This window comes from Hemicordylus capensis, chromosome 5 (assembly GCF_027244095.1).
Source record: "Hemicordylus capensis ecotype Gifberg chromosome 5, rHemCap1.1.pri, whole genome shotgun sequence".
Lineage (NCBI taxonomy): Eukaryota > Metazoa > Chordata > Lepidosauria > Squamata > Cordylidae > Hemicordylus > Hemicordylus capensis.
Genome location: NC_069661.1, coordinates 121816974 through 121839166, shown reverse-complemented (window position 1 = coordinate 121839166; position 22193 = coordinate 121816974). Strand labels below are relative to the sequence as shown.

General features: G+C 39.7%; 1 protein-coding gene across 1 annotated transcript in view; it reads left to right on the top strand.

The window, feature by feature from the left end:
* The window catches only part of OTOP1 (otopetrin 1), a 31413-nt gene extending 9668 nt beyond the window's left edge, over positions 1 to 21745 (top strand). The window contains exons 2-6 of the mRNA XM_053256630.1: positions 7563 to 7699; positions 10653 to 10711; positions 16318 to 16448; positions 17692 to 18632; positions 20526 to 21745. Coding sequence (XP_053112605.1) covers positions 7563 to 7699; positions 10653 to 10711; positions 16318 to 16448; positions 17692 to 18632; positions 20526 to 20696 — 1439 coding nt within the window. The 3' untranslated portion in view covers positions 20697 to 21745. The remainder of the gene's footprint in view (positions 1 to 7562; positions 7700 to 10652; positions 10712 to 16317; positions 16449 to 17691; positions 18633 to 20525) is intronic.
* Positions 21746 to 22193: the final 448 nt, after the last annotated feature.

The following is a 22193-nucleotide window of genomic DNA, read 5'->3' as shown; positions in this document are numbered from 1 at the left end:
GCTCTTTTGCCTATTGCATATGTTTGTGTTGGTGTGTATGTGTGTAGCAGCCAATCTTTGGCACCTTAGCTCAGGGCTGCTCAACTTTGGGCCTCCTGCTGATGTTGGTCTACAATGCCCATAATCCCTGGTTATTGGGCAATGTGGCTGGGGATTATGGGAGGAGTTGTTGCTGTTTTTATTAATTCAATTTCTATACCGCCCTTCCAAAAATTTCAAAAAAACTTCCAAAAAAGTTGTAGTCCAAATACAGCTGGGGGGCCAAAGTTGAGCAGGCTTGCCTTACCTCCTGCAGTGCCAGTGTTCTGGTCCCTCAAAAAGGCAGAAATATAGGGGCTGTGAGCCAAGGGTTCCCTCTAGGCTGCAGCAGGTCTGTAGCTAGGGTGGAGGCAGTAGGTGTACCACCCCTTCTAAAGCCCCACCTAGGATTCCCTCCTTCCTCAAAATTGACTTTTTAATTTGCGGCATGACAATGGCAGCCTACATTTAAAGAATGAGTCTTTAAAGAACATGAACAGTTGATGATATTGTCAGGCTCAGAAGCTCCCCCCATTCTGATAACTAAACATGTTCAAGCTCTCTAAAGGAATCCAGCACTCTCTTCCAGTTTTTGAAGTCATTAATCACCAGTGCATCCTTGCTGTATCTGGAATGTTTTGGCAAGGTGAGTTGCTGCTAGGACTTAATATATCCTCATATTTTCATATATCTCTTGATCTTTGTAATTACTACTTCCAGCAGCCTTGCCACCACATGAAATCTGGGAAAGGGTTACTGTGCATTAGTATATCACTCCTTAACCAACCAACGAACCTCCCTCCCTCTCTTCCCTTTTTTTCAGTGGTTTTCCTGTTGCACAATTATTTTAAATAGAATTTAAGGGGGGTAGAGTACTTTTTGGCGGGTTGTCTACCCACTTCCCCCTTCCATTGAACCCAGAAGCTAGTTTGCTGCTGGGCACAAGGACCACCTGCCACCCCCTCATTTGGGCTTGACAGCTGGGTTGCTGCTAGGCATGAGGTAAAGGATTCCATGTGCCAAAAGAGTCAGCCCTCAGAGCAACCACCTTGCTCTTGTGGCTGGAAAATGGGGCAAAGGTTCTTTGCTCCATCCCTTCCCCTGTTGATTACAAATGCATGGTGTGTTGATTACAAATGCATGCTGAAGCCTCAAATGCATGCATTCACAGAATGAAAATAACCATCTAAGGGTATGTTGTAATCCACAGGGCCATTTGTCACATTTAGTTCCTTTAAATGGGGGTGGGGGGAGCAGGGTTGCATATTGGCTCCCTTCCTCTTAAATTATTATTATCCATTCAATGGTCCAGGCTCTTAATGACCCTCGTTTTCACCCTCTAAGATTGGCGAACAGGCCTGTTTTTGCCCTATTATATGTGATGATACTGCTGCTATTCTCTCTTTTTCAGCAGTAGGGCTGTGGAGAGCCCTCCGGGCTTTTGTGCTATTGCTCAAAGGAAAAGTTGATCATCAGTTATTAAAAAACAGAAGTCAAGATTTTTACTAAGAGCCTAACTAAACATAGATGGCAGATAAATGGCCAAACCATGGGACAGACTCGCTGTATAAATATTGGGGAATTGTTTTCCAGGCCTTTGGCTCCTGGAGGGCCCAGATTGCCCATGTCACGGAGACTGCAGTGATCCTTAGTGTTGCACAAACCTTCAGATTCCATTTTTCAAATGGATGGTTGCTTATTCCTTCCATGGTTAGGATGTTCCAGGGTAAGGTAGTTGCTGAACTGTTGAATGGATCACAGTCCTGTGTTTACAAGGATTTTTGCCCCCAGGGCATTTTTGGGACTATGAGATTTTCAATGGGTAAAGCATTGCAAAGTGTGACTGAATACGGCAACGGATGCAAACCGAGAATAAAGTGTTATTCAGATCTTCGTTGTAGGCTGGTAGCCATTCATATTGCCCGTCCACTGCAACGTGTTCTCAAGGCTGTAGTGTCCATATTCTCCTTGAAATGTATTTATCTGCCCCTCCTCCTGTTCCATTTGGGCCAATGGAGTTGTGGTGTGTGTGTGTGACATATTTTAAAAATGAAATTTCTCAGCTGTCTTGCACAAATCCGCCAGCAAGTGTAAGCACCATTCCAAAACAAATCATTGTATTGTTGCACCCTTGTGCAAGTGATTTCAGCAATTTTTTTGTTTTTACTTCCATAGCAGAGAGGGGGCCATAAAAAGAGGGAGCAGCACCAACCCCAGGGGAAGTGGCTGCCGAGCCCTAGCCCTGTGCCTTCCGCCCCTGCCTGCCTGGAGGTTCCATTCCGCAGGGCTGGGGGAGGCGAGTGGCCGCTACCCGGGCCTGCCCCCCCTCTCCTTTGTAGCCATGCTGCTGCAGCTGCCACAGGGAGCCCTGCTCACAGCGAGGCAGCTGCTCCTCCAGTGGCAGTGGCACCTGGCTCCATCACGTGCCCAGGGCAAGAAGCAGCTGGCTGGCTGGGCAGCAAGCATGCTGCTCCAGAGCTGCTTCAGCATCTAGTGTGAGGCGTGGTATGCATGGCTGCTTCTTGTCTTGGGTGTGCTATGGAGCCAGGTGCCACCACCGCCTCGAAGCATTCACTTCAGCATGAGCTGGGCAGGAGGAAGTTGAGCCAGCAGGGTAGGCCATGTCAGAAAGAATAGGCCATGTCAGAAAGAAAAGAAAAAATGGCATTTACAAACAGAAAAATGGTGTTGGGCTGTTGTGGGGCGAAGGTAGGGTGAGAAATCCCCCCCACACACATACACACAGTTTCTCAAACTGGCACATAGTAAATATTCAGCAGTCAAAAAAAAGTTATTTCTGGAATAAAAAAACTTCACACCATGCTGAAATGGGGCAAGCCTCCCTACTACAGAAAAATACCAGCTACTTTCCTGCAACCCTATTACAACATTATAGGGTCATAACACATCAATGAAACCCAAATCAAGGCATCAGAAATATGGACTGCACCAGATGACAACACAGCGACCGTGATGTCAAAACATGGGCAATGCGGAATGGTACTTTGCAGACACGTTACAAATCCATTGTAGTGTGTAATCTGAAAAATGCCCAGATGACAATGCAGCGATTGTGATGTCAAAACACGGGCAATATGGAGGGGCACTCAACCGACATGTTATGAATCCATTGCAGCGTATAATCTGGAAAATGCCTTGGAGGTGATCCAGTCAAAATTTTTGAAAGTGATCTTCAGAGTATCACCCTGTGTCCCTAATGCTGGTCTCTGTATGGAGTCAGGGTCAGTCTCATAAGTGCACAAACTTGGTTAAATACATTTCTGGCTCAAACTAATGTTTTGCCCTATGAGACTGACCCCTTTAACTCTGGCCAACAGCTTCCATTCAGGCTGGATGAGAGTTTTAGAAGAGAAACTCCAGAGTTGCGGACTCTGTCCCCAGTCCTGCTGTCTCTGGGCTATTCTAAGGCAAAGGAGACCATAAAACAACACATTTGGGGTATGGACTTGCAAAGGAACAGGAGTCTGGCCTCCTGCTGTTTGGAAGTCGGAAGTAGTAGTAATGATTTCTCCTTGGCAAAATATCTCTAGAATCTTGTAATATTGAAGTACAGGAGAGCTTTCACCTTAGTGTGGCTGAATGAGCTGCCATCCGCTGTACTGGAGGGGAGATACCTCTGAATTTCCTATGCAGATCAGATTTCTCCCTGCAAGAAGTGGGAGGCTGAACTAAGCTGTGGACCACATGATATTATATTGCCAGTTTTACAGAGGTATTCATTTTATTTTTATAACTCCAATTTTAAAGAAATCTCCAGGCAGGTCAGATAAATTTTCTTCTTCTTTCAGATTGCAACACAGACATTATCTTAGTGCTGCAAAATTTTGCTCCAGGGCCTGCTGCATTAGATGGTTAAATCTGTAATTTTATCCCCTGGGGAAGTGTTGGTCTTTGAGTATTGATTTAGTGTATCTATAATATCATATATGAACTTGATGTAAGCTATAAGTTGTATTGTTTTTTCTATAACTTTGCATTTCCCCCTTGTTTCTGTTTTCTGCTTGTTTTCTGATATTGGGTTATAATAAACCTAATCTGAATCTGAAGGCTCAAAGGCAGGGGTTGTGATGGAAGAACCTGCTGGCTTGGATCTTTTTTTATTCCCTTCCAAAGTGTGCTCCCTTGCTGCCACCTCCTGCTTTGTCCAGACAAGGTTGGTGATGGAGGCGTAGGGGGGCAGGCAGGCAAGAGGTTCAGAGCACATGGCCAGACATCTGAAGCATATGGTCCTTGTGTTAGCAATGCCAATAGGAACAATTTTATTAAACAAATATGGCAGGTGGTGGTGGGGCTAATGCTCCTTCTAGCAGTGCACTAGGAGGAATGGACTCACTTATTTGAATTCATCTTGAATCAGGGTCGATTCTTCATGGTTAGTCACCCTATGATTACTCAAGTGAACCTGGGGAAAAACAACCTCTGTAGTAACATGGCCCCTGAAGAATTAAATATAGAGCTTTCTACTATGGGCTGGCTCTAGACAAAGCCTTTGGACTTTGCTTTGCTCCGACTGCAGTTTAAATTTTAGTTATGTTCTCTACCCACCCAGCAATAAAGACACATATTCACCTGCAATAAGAAATGAGTGTTCTTCTGAAATCATTATGATAGTGAATAGACAGAACGGGATGGGGAACTTAAAAGGTGTAATTAACAAATAATAAAGTGATCTGTAAAAATATCTATCCCAAGTTACCCATTACACTATTAAAGCATTTGCTACAGTCACAACCAAAGGGGCTAAAATAATTCCCCCCCGCAGAGCACTTGATGGCAAAGGATGAAAACAATACCCTAAAGGAACAGAAACACTGCTGTGCAGACTACAGTTTCCTGGCTAGCCACCTAGGCTGTAAGGCCAGGGCTTCAAACACCCCAGAGATACACCACATGCCTTATTATTTCTGATTTTCTTTTGAATGTGTGCACAGCAGTGGGAGCCTTTTCAGGGTTTCTAGGTAGAAAGATCTACCCAGAAACCTCCATAAAATTCCACTTATGGAGTTTGTTTTTTGAGGAACCCATTAAAAAGCTTTATAGAAAGAAAAATCTAAAGGGAAGTTAGGGACAAGACTAGAAGGAGGAGTTAAGACATGCCCCAAGGTCTTTCCTCTCTGTCCTTCTAGAAGTAGCTGTAGTATGGTCACATTTGCTATTCAAGTAGAATCTGAAACTGAGATACTTAGTCCAGCTAAACATCCTTATTTCTTATAGAGTGAGTTAGTGATTTAATTCCTGGTATACATAATGAATTTTCTATTAGATCAGTGTTTACACAGTCCCACAGTAAGTTAATGCTCTAGAATGCAAGCCCTATGGGGACAGGGAACCATGTTATTATCATTCTTTTTCTAAACCACTTGAGAAATTTTCTGTTGAAAACTGCTATGTCGTCGCTGCTTTATCCTTCTACCCTAAATCTTACTCTGGCAGCAAGAAGGGGGAAAAGTTGGCCAGTGTGGTATGCTGGCCAACTTCTGCCCCCCCCCACACCCCCATAAGCCCCACACAGAAATGTGGCTGCTCCACCTAACAAGGAGGATTGCCTGCCAGGTTGGGCTGCGATATTGACCTGATCACTGTCAAATGTCCCCCACCTGAATGTGGTCAGCTGACTCCACAAGTCAATGATGCACCAGGCTCTATGAAACCTCTGCCTCCAGACCACATCTCCAGTCTGAGCAACTTATTCCAGTGAATAGCAATATAGACTACCTTGCCACACTTTGATCTAGCGTCTGACCTTTATTCATTCATTTGATTTCTATACCGCCCTTCCAAAAATGGCTGAGCCCATTGTTAATCATATCTTATGCCTCTGGCCTTCTGCTTCTCTAGTCTAGCCTGTCTACATCTGTGCCTTCCACTTCTGGTCCTGGCCATACCAGGAATAGATTCTCCAGCTGTGCTTCGTCTTGGGGCTTGGTTTAGCAATGTATCAAAAGAATAGATGTGTGAATAATTTTCACTTCTGTTTTTTGTCATAGGCTGCCTTATTTAAAAAGGGAACATTTCATGCCTACTGTGGTGCAGGCACTTCATGAAGGTGATAATGTGCAGCCAAAAAAGAGATTGGAAATCTTTCTTGTGCACCTGCTTTTCTGACACATGCTGTAACATGCAAAAGATCCTAAAGTCAGTCCAGTCCAGAGCTACTTCACATGTGTGTGAGCAAGGGTTTCATTACTGATATCATGTTGGAGACAATTCTGACATACTTTCATATTGTGTATACAGAATTGTTCCTGACATTGAAGTTTAATGTTAAGTTAGTGTTCTTTTTAATAAAATCTTTTGGTGGCAAGCTCATAGTAAATATGTGCAAGCCTGAAGCAAGTGATTTTGAAGCTGTCAACACCCACACCACAGCTTTTAGTGCTATAGAAAAGGTTAATACAAACAAATACAGTATGCAGTGTTTCTCTCAATTTTCTGGATAAACTCATTTGAATTCCTTTTTCCCTATACAGATGTATAATTCATTATTTTATTTTGATCTCTTTCCTTATAGTGGTTCAATGTAACTATTTTTTTTGAACAATGTAGATTGCATACCAAGTGATTGTATTACTTTCCATTGTAAGACTCCCGAGTCAAGGGACTGTAATGTGATTGTTCAGCTCTGTGAGTGTTATAGCTTTGCTGTGCAGCTATGGAGTGTTTTGCTTCATTTCACAGTGTACCAGGTAAAGTGATAGTTACTATAGAATCTCATTCAGCAATAGGGTTGCCAAGTCCAGACCTTGGCTCCCACAACATTAAGAATGGCATAAATGGTAGAACACAGGTACAGTGACTGAAGAAAGTGCATCTAATAATACTGGCTTTTTTGCAACTCTTGCAGTCCAATCCAATGCATGCTTATGCAGAATAAGTTCCACTGTGCTCAGTAAGGATTACTCCCATGAAAGTGTGTCTTTATATGTAATCCACAACCCACTGACTCCAGAATGATCCTGTTAAAAGTTGAAAATATCCTGAAAGTAATTGACTTCATTCTGTTTTATTAGAATTTCTAGCTTTCCTTATCCCATGAGTTCTAATGGCTAACAACTTGGAAATTTTGATTAATACTGTAGCCAGTGTGGCGTAGTGGTTAGAGTGCTGGACTAGGACGAGGGAGACCTGAGTTCAAATCCCCGTTCAGCCATGAAACTCACTGGGTGACTCCGGCGGGCCAGTCACTTCTCTCTCAGCCTAACCTACCTCACAGGGTTGTTGTGAGGATAAACATAACCATGTACACAGGATAGAAAGGCAAAAATAACACTGTACTCAGAAAAACACTATAAGAGAATTAAAATCACCCCCATCTGCCTAATCCCTATGGGCATTAAAAGTCAGTCCATATGAAAGTGTCTTACAGCATTTCCAGAGAGTCTGATAGGTGTGAGGCAGTTTTACTTTTGTTCTTGTTCATGGTATCTGAGCTTAATTTCCAGACTGCTTATCTTTATTATTTTGTGTAGCCTATGAAGATATTTTCATAGTAACACTTTCCTTGCTTTTTAAATTTCTTTTAGGTGGGATTACTCTGTTTGCAGTTATTACTCTAATTATGGACTCCTTTAAAATTGGATACTTCGTTGGATATTCAGATTGCTTATCAGTCACAGAAGGCATTTTTCCTGTCACACATGCAGCACATACACTTTTGCAGGTAAAAGTCTTTGGTTCTGGATTATTCCTATATGCATGTCACTCTTGCTTGTGTCTGTTGTTGTTTTTGGACTGTACGACACCATCTTAGAGTATGGCTACACATTACATTAATCACGTAACAAGAAGTTGTGTGTAAATCAGACTAGCTGTTGAAAGTTCTGAAGCTTTCCTGAAGGCAGGTGCACATCATCTTTCCTGCTAGTGGCTAATTGTTCCTCCTCCTCCTCTCTCTCTCAAGCTCTAGGGACAATTTGCTGCTAAAAGGCCAGGGGCTCCTGCTTCCCTAGGTATTGTCCTACCTGCCAGCTTCTTCTACCTTGCCTCTGAGAAAATGCTAGTATTCTCAAAAATTAGAGCCACATGGCTACTTTTTTATATATACTCTTTGATACTTTGGTGATCCCATACCTCAGTGTACAGATGGATTTACATTGTGCAGTATAAGTAGGGACTTAAACAAAAGGCTCCCACATTTCCAACTGAAAGTACAATTTATACTAAAAATGCAGTAATTGACACACACATGTGAATGTTAGGAATGTTAACTACATCTCAAATGTTGCCTCAGATGGAAAATATAAACTTCCTCAAGTGCAGTTTTATCTATGCTTCCTTAATCTTTCTAAATAATAGGCTGTTAGATTATATCACACTACCACCCATTCCTACCATCTACGAATTGCCATATTGGCTCAGTTTATTGGTCCACCTAATTTTTTTCCCCCTTCAGAGGATGGCAGTTCCCTCCAGACAGCAACAAGGCAGTTGTAAAATACTGCTGCCAGGAAAATTCCTCTCTGAAATCTATAATACAGAATAGGTTTTAACCCTGAAACATAACATCAGTAAATATAAAGCATGGTCCTCTGGGAATTTTTTCTAGCCAGTTCCATTGAAATGATTGGAAACTGCACAAGAGTATATCCATACTCCTGTTCATTTTAATGGGGCTTGCACAACATTACTTTCCTGTGGATTGTGCCTGTAGAAAGTAAGACTGTAAAATCATCTAGTCATTTTCTACTTCCAGTTAGTTGTTTGATAGTCACTTCTGCATTTGGATTCCATACATGTAGCATTCTTTAATTTTACCAGTTAATCTTTAGCAATGAAGCAGAAATGGCAACTGACCAAATTTCCCAATAAGTAGACTGAAATAATAGTAGCTTCAGACAGAGAGCCAGCTTGTTTCTACCCCCTCTGTATATGCAGAGTGTGTGGAGAACAACACAAATATCCTTTCCTTCTGTATGCAGTCAACCTTGAAGCAAAGAGGTAACCTTAGCCACTCCATATGTACTGTAGAGTTGTACAGAGGAAGGGAGATACAGCCATATATAATCAACACATAATACACCTCTTGTAAATACTTCAACATCACAGTGAAGGGCATGATCTAAGAACCTGAAGCAAAGAATAACACTCCCATTACTGGGTTGGGACTGAAATAGCAAAACTAAACAAAGGCTTTTCAGTCTTTCCCCAAACTCCTGCTGTAACTCTAATGCTTCCCATGCCCTTCTAGTCTCAGACCTTTGTTGCTTATTTTTCTCAGCTGTAAGAAGACCAAACAACATACATTACAGAATTCACATCTGGATATATGTAATAAATGTAGCACTTGGAGGTTATCTGCAATGCATAAAATTCTTGCCTGATTTGACCTTGTAATTTGGCTTCTATTTACCTGTGTGTTACAGAGGTGTCACCCAAGAGCACATGGGTGGCATCAGCAAGGGGAAGGCTGGCCCTCCTCCACATCTCTAGAAAAGTCTCAGATGTGGCATGCACAGAGGTACATGCACAAGGGACATGTACAGCTGTCACCAATAGAGAAGGAGGGAGAAGTAGATTCCCCAGTCACTCTTCCTTCTCCTACCAAGTCTAGTAATTACTCTTCTAGAAGCATATTTATTTGTATGGAAGTTGCTTGACTTGCTTTTTGTTTTCTCATGGCAAATTGGCCATCTTGCTCATTATTTGATTTGGTGGTGAGAAAGTTGACGAATCCACCTATGAAAAGAAGGAGGATTGACTTCCCAACAAGTAAATATATTTGCAAGAAAGCGGCCCAACTTGTTACATGGAGCAACTGGCTGAGAAGCTTTCTTGCAAATAGAACATTTGTGCATGGTTGGTATTCTTCTTGCATGCCAGCCCTGTACATTGTGTGTGTGTGTGTGTGTGTGTGTGTGTGTGTGTGTGTGCGCACGCGCGCGCGCGTATGCCTGCGTGTGCATGCGCACACACACACACTTGGGAGAAAGTAGCTGAGTCTGCCATGACAAGTGCACATTTGCTCTTGAGGCCTGGGGACTAGCTGACAGGAGTTCTGCAAATGCCATCCCTTAAGGGGCGAGGGTGTAAAGCAGGCTTCCTCAAACTGCGGCCCTCCAGATGTTGCTGAACTACAGCTCCCAGCATTCCGAGCCACAATTTATTGTGGCTGGGTATGCTGGGGGTTGTAGTTCAGCAACATCTGGAGGGCCGCAGTTTGGGGACGCCTGGTGTAAAGGATTCATATAAAACCGAAGGGGAAAGGGTAGAATCACATAAAGAGCAGACAGCTGTGCTAGCTGGTCAAAGAGACCAAAGAGCCAAAGAAAGATAGCATATACCAGGTAAGAGATTCATTGTGTTCTGTTCCTTTGCCACAGGAGTTAATCAGCAATTTCAGATTAGAGAATTCTGAGAAAAATGTCCTGCCAATGGGCTTGTTGTACTGTATTAGGATCCAGATCCTTGGTAATCTCTTGCACATTCTTGTGCAATTTTTCAATTTTCATTCTTTTCAGTTTGAGGTTTGAGTTATTGTTATTTACTTATATAGTACTATCCATATGCATGGCAGTTTCCACAGACTGAAAATATACGTTTATTTATTTACATAACAAATATGGTACCATTTCTCTCAAATGACCTGACTATATTTTATCTATATTTGCTTTCAGGTGTATTTTTTATGGTGCCATGCAAAAGATATTATACAGTCCTTCAAAACATTGGAAAGGTAAAATGAGTAGAAAGTTTTTGTATTTATAATTTATGTTTCTTTTGTTTTCAATCTGGAAAACATAGCAAAGTTGCCAATACTGAAAACATTAGGATCATGTGTATTTCTCTTACTGGAGTCAATTGGTAGACACATATTAATTTTTAGAAACAACAATTCACATTTCAATGTTGAGTATATTTGGAAAATCCTAGAATCCTAGGTGGAAAGCAGTATCTGATCTTTGTACACCAACAGTTCCCAGAACCAATGAAATAGCCCTACCTAGTGAGCTCTCCCAGCTGCTTTTTGGCCCATTTAAAGAATGTGTCTTGATTGGGTTAGGAATAAGAAGGCCAACCTTCATGTTGATTGTCAGTGTGGAGTAACAATCTCCTTTATTTCTAAAAGCCTTTTTGTTTGTATGCTTCAAGATTAGTTGTTGGCCACTGTGATTCTTCTCTTTCCTATTCTCATTTTGCCTTTGTTTGATAACAATGAATATTCAGAAGATGAACCCTTGCTGCTTGCTTCACATTTGATGAGAGTAGTTAGTCTGCTTTTTCTTGACTTGATGAGAACTTCTGTAGAAAATGTTGAGAACCTCTGTTCTATACAGATTGTATGTATGGTCTTCATCAGTCCATAGCCTCTTTCAGGTATGATGGGCTGAATGTGGAAAATCTCACAAATCTCCCACCAAGTAAGACAGAAATTTCCATCAGTCTCCTGTCTTTCATTTGCTTGAAACACACATTTTGCAACAAAATGCTTTCCTCCTGATGGATGTTCCTGAGAATGCACTCTGGCATCACTTTAATTTTTTTCAGGTGGGTGGGTGGGTGGGTCTGTCAAGTATTATGGGGGGCAGCAGCTGTTATAAGCTAGTAGACTGTCTGCAATTTTTCATGCAGCTTATTGGCATACTGTGGCAGATCTGAACATTCTCCAATTCTTGGAGAACAAATGCCTAGACATTCTCTCCCTCTTATGAAATACTGAAACTGTCTCTAGGCAAACATAGTTTGTGTCCAAAGATCAGAAATTACAACATGGCTTCAGTGGCATCATTCTGGATAAATACATACAAAATGTTTAAGAAGCTGACTCCAATCAGGTTTCTGCTCTGCTTGGAGTATTACAAATATCATGATGGGAGATCTTCTTAAAATGAAAATGAATATGACAAATATTTATATACTACTTTAAAAAAAAATCCCCCAAAGTGGTTTACACAGAAATGAAATGAAAACTAACAAACAAATAGATAAAATGGCTCCCTGCCTCTAAAGGGCTCACAATCTAAAAAGGAAACATTATATAGACACTAGCAACAGCCACTGGAGGGATGCTGTGTTGGGGATGGGTAGAGCCAGTTGATCTCCCCTGCTAAGTAAAGACAATCACCACTAAAAATGTGCCTCTTTGCTCAGTTAGCAGGGGTTGTGGGTGTTCTTGCATGAGGGTTGTGGGTATTCTTGATGTTGGGAAGGTATAGTTCTGGATTTCTTTATTTTACCTATAAGCATATATTTGAAAAATGGTTTCAAAATTCCTTCTATGGTAAATTTGGCCTCTAGTATCTGAACATACCATGTAATGTGACCTCTTGCAGCTAGTACTATGTTCCCAGTAGTCTTTCAAATTACCCCAAGCAATAGGAAACTGATACAAATTATTGGGGTTGGCTGGTGGAAACTGATTTTAGGTTTCCCTAAGCCCTAGTACACATTTCCTATGTACATCTTCTACAATGGATGGCCCATAGATTCTATTTTGGATGAAGTCCTGAGTCTGTTCAGAAGCCCAGAATCATTGTGTAAGACTCCCATAGCGCATGCCCAATGTTTCCTGGACAATATCAACTATTTTCTTTGCCCATGATATTGCCCTATTGAGATTTAATGCAGCATCCCTTCAGTTTCAGTTTACCATAGTCTCAGTAACAGCCTAGCCTTGGTGCAGATTGTGGTGTGGATTCTTGGACAAAGGTCTGTTTGTTTAACTCATTTTGCAGCCGGAATATCACATGCATCTATCTCCTGCAATTATGCTTCTTTCCAAGTGGCAGCATTTAGCCTAGATAGCAGGGACTGATGTAACAAAACAGTGGTTTCTCTCAAATAATTCTGAGCTTTGTAGTTATCTGCAGAGAATTGTCTGTTCAAGATCCCCCACCAACATGCACACACACCAGAACTACAATTCCTAGACCTCCCTAGGAAGATGGAATGATTGTTAAACCAGTGTACAATATTTCTGCTTAAAGTATTACCACCATATACTTAAGGAGAGTTACCATTGTATACTTAAGGAGATGAAATTGAACACAATATTCAGCTATTAGATGTTCAGAGTAGGGATGTGCAAATCAATTCAAGGTTGAATCAATTTAACTCAAATCTGGTCAATTCAAGTGATTCGACCTCAAAAATGAATCTGCCCAAACACTCCTGGCCAAATTGAAACATGAATCAAATCTTGCCAGATTCAATATGAATTGATTCGAGATTTGAGTTTCACTATTAATTTCCCCAGACTCCCAGCTTTCTTTCTTTTTTCTTTTTTTTAAAAAAAGCTAAGTTGTAGCCTTTGTAGAAGAGTTATGGAACAAAATGTGCGGTCACTATTTTTGAAGTGTTTGGATTATTTGGTGTCTAATAACATTTCCTCATAATGAATCCCTATGAGGATTCATTACGCATCTTTATTTCTTCTGTTCATTTTGACTGTCATTGGACAGTGCCAACTGTCAACTGCCATGTGACAACTACAACACCCCACCCACATGGACGATTCAGTTTACTTTCTTAGGAATTTGTGAAGTGTTTAGATTCTTTGGTGTGTTCATTTTGACCCCACTGCTTTGTGTGTGTGTGTGGAGGTGTGGATTAGTGGCATCCCATGTGCCAACTACCCCACAACCTGCAAGCCAGTGAGGTACTTAGTTTATATTTTAGGAATTTTTGAGGTGTTTAGACTCTGGTGTATAATGAATCCTCATAGATTCATTACATGAATCTTACACTTTGGTGTGTCATGAATCCTTTGTAAAAATTCCTAAAAAATAAACTTGAGTACCCCACTGCCGTGTGTGTGTGTGTGTGTGTGTGTGTGTGTGTAGTTGGCACATGGCAGTTAACAGTTGACACTGTCCAATGACAGTCAAAATGAACAGAAGAAATGAAGGTGTGCAATGAATCTTCATAGGAATTCATTATTTATTTACTAAACTTATATGCTAAATCATTGTAAACCGCTTAGAGAGCTCCGGCTATAGAGCGGTATATAAATTTAAGTGCTATTGTTATTATATGTTAATTAATTATAATTTTATGTAATTATCAATAGTATAATTACTGCAATTGTTTAATTCTTGTTTTAAAATGGTTTTAAATTGTTAATTGTTATATTATTTTTAATTTTTGTTTTAGCCCTTTATTGTTTTAGTGGTTTGTTTTAATTGTAAATTGCCCTGAGCTATTTTGGAAGCAAATCAAATATAAATAAATAAATAAATAAATAAAATTATATACCACCCAAACTTTTGTCTCTGGGTGGTTAACAATGACATAGAAACAATTAAAACAAATATAAAAGGTTAAAACAGTTTAACAATTTAAAAACAGCATAAAATTAGAACCTACAAATTTTAAAAGCTGAAAAAGCTTGGGTGAAGAAATGGGTCTTCAGATGTTTTTAAAAAATAGTCAGAGATGGGGAGGATTGTATCTTAGCAGGGAGTGCATTCCACAATCTTGGGGCAGCAATTGAGAAGGCCCGTCTCCGTGTGGCCACCAGACTAGCTGGCGGTAACTGGAGACGGACTTCCTCAAGTGGCCTCAATGGGCGATGGGGCACATAACAAAGAAGACGTTCTCTTAAATACCCAGGGCCTAAGCTGTTTAGGGCTTTATAATTTATAACTAGCACTTTATATTCTGTCCGGAAACCTATTGGCGGGCCAGTGTAGCTCCATCAACAAGGGAGTAATGTGGTCTCTCCGAGATGACCCGGAGACCAACCTGGCTGCCGCATGCTGAACCAACTGAAGTTTCCGGACTATGTACAAAGGCAGCCCCATGCATTACAGAAGTCCAGTCTGGAGGTTACCAACAAATGTACCCCTGTTTTGAGGTCACTGATCTTGAGAAACGGATGCAGCTGACTTATCAGCCGAAGCTGATAGAAAGCACCCCTGGCCCCAACCTCAGCCTGAGAAACCAGGGAGAGGTGTGCATCCAGAAGTACTCCCAGACTGTGAATTTGTTCCTTTTGGGGAAGTATGACCTCATCTAGGTAGGTCAAAATAGTCTCTGGAGTTCTAACCCCGCACAATAAGTACCTCTGTCTTATCTGGATTCAGTCTCAGTTTTTTCTCCCTCATCCAGCCCATTACTGCTTCCAGGCAGGTGTTCAGGGAGGATATGCCAGCTCCTGAAGAAGTTGACATGAAGAAATAGATCTGGGTGTCATCAGCATACTGATAACATCCCGCTCCAAATCCCCTGATGATCTCTCTCAGCGGTTTCATGTAGATGTTGAAAAGCATTGGAGAGAGTACGGAGCCTTGAGGGACACCATCTAGTTTCCTCCCAGATTATAAGGAAAAGTTATTAGACACCAAAGAATCCAAACACTTCAAAAATAGTGACCACACATTTTGCTCCATAAGTCCACCTACAAGGGCTAGGGCTTAGCTTTTTTTTTTTTTTTTTTTTTTTTTTAAGCTGGGGATCCATTTTAGGGTTAGGATATGGCAACTTTGAATCTGCATTGTTTCCTATGGCAGAAATGTTCAAAATCAGTAAAAACTAAAAAAATTCATTACAAATCAACCAAGTGTCCTGCTGCCTTTAAATCTGGGTGGTAGGTGCCACCCATGGGGACCTACCCACTACCCCAGGGCCTTTAAAGGTGGGCCAAATCAATTCAAATCCAAATAAAATCTAATCCAACTTGAATTGAATCTGATCACAAAAATCGATTCGTGCATATCCCTAGTTCACAGGATCACCTGTGGGAGTTTAAAGTCCAAATTCTGTACGCTGTAAGCTGCATGGGAGAGTCTGATGCTTATGTTCCTGCTTATAATTGTTTAGAGAAACATGCTTGAGATTTTAATGTAAAACCTTACTTGGTTTATCAGTAGTGCCAAATTTTAATCAGTGAGACTAAGACTGAAGGACAGTTCTGTTTATTTTTGAAGCAATTTTGATTCCAGATTGTTACTGTAATAGGGAAAAAAAATAAAGATGACACTTCCTTATTAATGATAGCTTTAATTAAACCTTAAGTTATCATGCTTCTTTAGTATGTTTTAAAAAGCAACTATACTGAGATAGTAATATACAAATCTTTAATATGAAAACATACATAACAGATAGCAATAGAATTTATCCCATTATATAATATTTTTGATATCTTATGATGCATTTGGTGTATTTAACTTCAGAGTGTATCTTTTATACATGAAATGGTTGGGGGTAATATGTACAGAATTACCCATGTGATATTGGAGTTACGTGGCTAATGTGTGCATTAGTACATCCTGGAAAGTAAAATAGTTCCTATCTATGTTTTGTAAATGTTTGTGGATAATGCATTCACATTCTATTTTCTAGGTTTGGAGTCATCCATTCAGTATTTACAAATTTGCTTTTGTGGACAAATGGTGTGCTAACAGAATCAAAGCATCAACTTAATGAGCACAAGGAAAGACTAATCACTCTTGGCTTTGTAAATATTTCAATAGGTAAGATAAGACTGCTTCACTGTCCTGTTTTGTAATAGCTCTATTAACAAGCAATGTAGGAAGGGGGCAAACTGTTGCAAATACCGTTTGTTTGTTTGCTTTGTTTTGCTTTGCTTTCCAGTCTGTTCCTTTAGATCTCTTTCCTCTGGCTTGAATTTTTCAGCTTTACTAACCTATCCATTTATCTCTATGATCATGCTGTTCCTCCTTTCTCCTCTCTATTATGTTTTCTTTGTCTCCTTGTACTTTATTTAAACTCCCTCAATTGACTTTCAGTTGCTCATGCTCAGTGTCATGGTCTGGTCTTCTATTTCCTTTAGCAGGAATTCTTTCCTATTCCTTACTACTTCTGCTTCTATCACTATATAATAGAGCTACTGTAGTATAGTAGCTTAAGGATCTGAACTGCAAACCAGGAAGCCTCTATATCAAATGTTGTCATGAACTTGGTAGGGAAGTCACTTGTCTCATAGTCTCAGACCATCAGCAGCAATATGAAGATAATAATGCTTACTTGATTTACAGGGTTGTTGTAAGGAATACTGAGATAACATCTATGTCTAATACTTTAAAGTAAAGTGTGCCGTCAAGTCAATTTTGACTCCTGGCGCCCACAGAGCCCTGTGGTTGTCTTTGGTATAATACAGGAGGGGTTTACCATTGCCTCCTCCCACGCAGTATGAGATGATGCCTTTCAGCATCTTCCTATATTGCTGCTGCCTGATATAGGAGTTTCCCATATTCCAGCAGGGATTTGAACCGGCAACTTTCTGCTTGTTACTATTAACCTAGATATTCTCTCATTAAGTAAGACAGAGTCTGCACATTTTACCTGAGTTATAATATTCTGAAACCATCTGTGCTGCAAATTAGGGATTTCCAATATAATTGAGATTTAACAAAATTAATTGTTTAATTTAATTTAACAAAGATATTGCTCAGAATTCTGTAAATACAATATATAGAAGGGCTATCAATTTGCAAAATATGTTTAACACTAAAATGTGTTCTTATGTTTAAACCTGACTATAGAATATATTAGAATATGTCACAGGTGGGTATATGAATAAACTGGCTAATATATCTTTGAAGCGACTGGAGGAGACTGACACAATTCCTTTAATTTGTCTGTTTTAGATGCTGAACTCCCATTGGTTTATTTTCCCAAACTATTTTATTTTTTAAAAATGATATTTATAACAATGCATTATTCATTCTCTCTCTCTCTCTCTCACTCTCACAGAACTGGATGATCATGCACCACATTGTAACTGTACCACAGCAAACCTCTGCTCTGTATTCTCCCAAGGGACATATTACCTGTATCCCTTCAACATTGAGTATCATATATTAGCATCCACAATGCTGTATGTACTATGGAAGAATATTGGGCGCAAAATTGAACACCTTCAGCAACACAAGACATCTTTCAAATTTCAAGGCAAAACTGTGGGCACTGTTTTAGGACTGGTTGTGTTTATTACAACAATAGCAATTGTTGTTGTATATTTGATTCAGATTGGGCGTTCAAAAATAAAGAGTGAATTAGCACTTATTATGTTTTACTTGTATGCTATTGTGGTATTGGCACTCATGTGTGCAGCTGGAATTGTTGCCCTTCTGATTTATAGACTTGAAGAAAGGTCATTGGATGTTTCTAAAAACCCAGCCAGGAAACTTGATGCTGACCTACTGGTTGGAACTGCCTCAGGATCCTGGTTCCTTTCTTGGGGTTCCATTCTTGCAATTATCTGCGCCCAGATCCATCCAACATACTCATGGTACAATCTTCCCTACTCTATACTTGTTATAATTGAGAAATCTGTTCAGAACCTCTTTATAATTGAATCTATACATCGTGAAGATAAGGTTAATGATGAAATTAAAACTCTTCGAATACTAACTGTGTCCAATGGAAGCACTCTTTCTCCTGTACCTTCCTACAAAGAAATATTTAATGGGACAAATGGCATTGACAATGGAGAATTACCATACGTATTCAATGGAAATATTTGTCTTCCTGAGAGCAATGGAAATGGCACACTGGATGAAGAGAAGAGTCAAGCCAACAACACAGTCACTCCTTCCACCTCTGATTTCTCACTTTATGGTAGAAATATGGCTGTCAACAAGAGAAGCATCCTCAAAAACATAGCTGCATTTTTGTTCTTGTGTAATCTCTCGGTAAGTTATTTTACAAAAATTATGCCAGTTCTCCCAGTGGCCATGGCTACCAACTGGTTAAAAAAGCATGACCTGGTCTTCTTTTGTGTCTTTAAGAGTAGCTTGATCTGCAGAAATAAACTGCAGCTTTCTCAGGCAGCAGGCTTTACGATGGGTTTACTGCAAGTTTCAATCTGGTGTGTGTGTGGAGGGGGGGAATCCACTTTTTGCCTTGCAGGGGGCAAACAAGGCAAAAAGTGGATTTTATTTTATCCTGGATAAATTGGGCTAGGCTCTAACATGCAGTGAAAAATTGGAATTGTGTGTGAAGTGCTCCCCAATATCTCGCATGGATTTTGGCATAAATCCGGCCAATGTGCGAACACACACCCTCCATTCAGAGGTAAAAGCCTCATCTGGAAATGCTCCAGGTGAAACTTTCCCACACTATACAAACATTATTGCTCATAGCTAAGGCCAGGTGAAACTTTCCCCTCTGTATAAACAATATCATCTGCTAATGTGTTTGCACATCAATCTGCTGTTAAAGGCACAACTAGAGGCGGGCCAATTGAAAAACCTGTCCCCCACTGTGCCCCTTTTCTTACAGAACACCAGGCAAACAAGTCTAGTAATTATTATTTTATTTAAAGTTCTATTCAGTGTGAAAACTGAGTTGCTTGAGAGTTCCTATTTACAACTCATGCTTACTGAATACATCTTATGGAGGCTGATGTGATGTGCTCAAGTATGAGTATACTTACTTAGGGTTACATTTTTTTCAATACAGTCCTAACACAAATGAAGTGTTCTTAAATCACACTTTAATTTGTTAGTCTTTAGGATGCCACAAGACTCCATTGTTAAGCCACATTGAAGTCAATGAAAATTAAACACACATTTCATTCTCTATCGTGTATGTATTCCCTTGGAAGTAAAGCCAATAGATTTCAATAGGATTTTAATGTAATATGTGGAAGGTCCACGTTCTTTAGATACATGTAGTTTTTCTAAGCCAAGGGCTGATATCAAGACTGATGAAGCACTTTAGGAAAGAAATTGTTCAAATCTTCTTTTCAACAGTTTCCTGCAAAACTTATGAGGATACAGTACTAGTCTGCAATGTAAGCTCTAGACAGCACAGCTAGGTAGCACACCAGCCTTGTGCTAGCAGCACATGTTTGTGCAAATGCTTCATTCATCTGGATGTCAGCGAGAGAGCCTTGAAGCCATCTATGGCTTTTGAACTACTGTACCACCGAGGCAAAGGCTGACAGGCCACTTTGTCCCCCTGTACCAGTGTCAAAACTCAGATCAGAACAGCCGTTTCTTTTGGCATTGCTGTACCAATGCTTACCCCACAATCTGTGTAACACAGTTGTACTCAGCAACAGCTTTAGCTTTTCTTCAAATGTCCCAAGAACACCTATTCTAGTGAGTGGTGACAGTGATGTGTTTTAAATGGTAAAATTATTCAGCATTATTGACACTGAGGCCTAGCTGCTTTATTCGTCCTGCATTCTACACACAAATAGGGTGCACATTCATTCATCTTAGTTGACACATTCAGGCATTTTAGAGAGCGTTTTCTTGAAAGGCACGAGGCCAAGAATACCTGGATATTCCATGTGATGTAGTATTTTTTCAATAATTGCTGATGATGCTTTACAATAACATTTTGGTGGCTTATGCTACATATTATTTGCTCTATTATAGATTAAACATTGCGTTTCAAGGCACTTTATGCTGGCATCTGCAGGCACATTTCTAAAGCAACTAAATGACCTCAAAATGAGTGCTGTGCTGAAATGGGCAAATTTTTGCCAACATTTTCACCCCTGCAAAACTATCCCCTTGTTTTGGCAATCTTTATTTTTCTTTAATGTTGTATTTCTTTCTTTCTTTTTAAAATAGCTTTGGATTCCACCTGCTTTTGGCTGCCGTCCTGAATATGATAATGGATTGGAAGAAATGGTTTTTGGGTTTGAACCCTGGATCATAGTTGTTAACCTTGCAATGCCTTTTTCCATTTTCTATCGGATGCATTCTGCAGCCTCCCTTTTTGAGGTCAGTTGTAAAACATGAACTTCATAAACAAAATATGTGACTGAGGGGGTGAATGAGAAGACAAAGACACCATCAGATGACTGGCCAAAACCAAGTGTGCAATTATTTGAATGAACAGGCAATGAAAAAGATACAGAAATGTATCAAATGCAACATTTCATACCTCATCATTCCCTCTTCCCCAATAGTTGAAGTAAAATAGTGGAAGTACATTGTTCCTGGTTTTATATAGCTAACTTAATGAAAATATGTCTGAACCTTCCTTTGTATAACAATTCTGAAGCTAGCTCACTGCTGGAAAATGAAATATGTTTGCAGTACAATTTTATACTGATGTAATTTTCCTCTGAGAGACTTGTAACATAACATGAAGAAAAAAAGGGCATTATAAACCACATTTAAGTTCCTTTGGTTGCAGCAGGAGAGAGTTAAACACATAATCAGTGGACTTAAAAGTGGCTGGATCATACCCATAACCTAAATGTTTGTTGAATAAACATTTTATTTAATGTTTCATATATAGAAAAGCAGTGTTATGTCAATATTTCACAAGACAGACACAACTAGATATTAGATGTCACACTATACTTACTATGACAAACACACATTCATGACATGATTTTTTGTACATATGTATTTTTGTATTTGCTTATGAAAAGATTAAATAATAAAGCTAATTTCTTTAATCACTGAGACTTGCATTTTCTGATCCAGTCAAAGTTAAAGATTTTAAAGTCCCACTGATTTCACTGGGAGAGATTTAAGCATGTACTGAAGCTATTAAAACTCAAGTCTCTCCCATTGAAATCAATTGGAATTTAAAGTGGGTCAGGTCATGCTCACTGTATCATAATGTTTGCTTTTCTTCCAATAGAGAAATAGATTTTATACATGTTTACAAAAGGTTATTTTGTGGCAATTTGGTCATCTTAAGGTCAAAGTTTTTCTTTAATTTTTCTCTAGGTGCACTTCCTTTCTGTAAAATCAAATATTCTCTTGAATGAATTGTGCATTTTTAGGTAGCAATTGTAATTGCTTGTAAATAAGCCACTTACATATTTCCAGCGTTACTCTTTATTGTATATAGACACTTTTGTGGCTTTTCTGGTAAATCAGAAAAAAATGTGTAAAATATTATGAAAGGAAGAAGTTCCTGCTAATTTCATCTTTTGAATCAATGGAAGAAACAGGGCTGGAGAAAATGAGAAAATACATACATGACCAAAGAGATAACAGTGCAAGGAGTTGACAATAATATCCAACTTGTGAGCTTTCCACCTAACTTCATTTCTGAACATTTGCTGAGATTAAATCCAACGTCACCCTTACATCTGAAGTCTCTAAATGATAGACCTTGACTAACAATGACTGTAGTCCAAATATGCTGACTTAAGCTGAGACCCAACAATGATGAAAATGTTCTGAAAATTTCCAGGCTCAGTAAAAGTTGATAGTCACAAGCCTGAGAAAGTTAGTCCATGCTAAAGTCCTACTGAAGTCAAGAACATTTAAGTG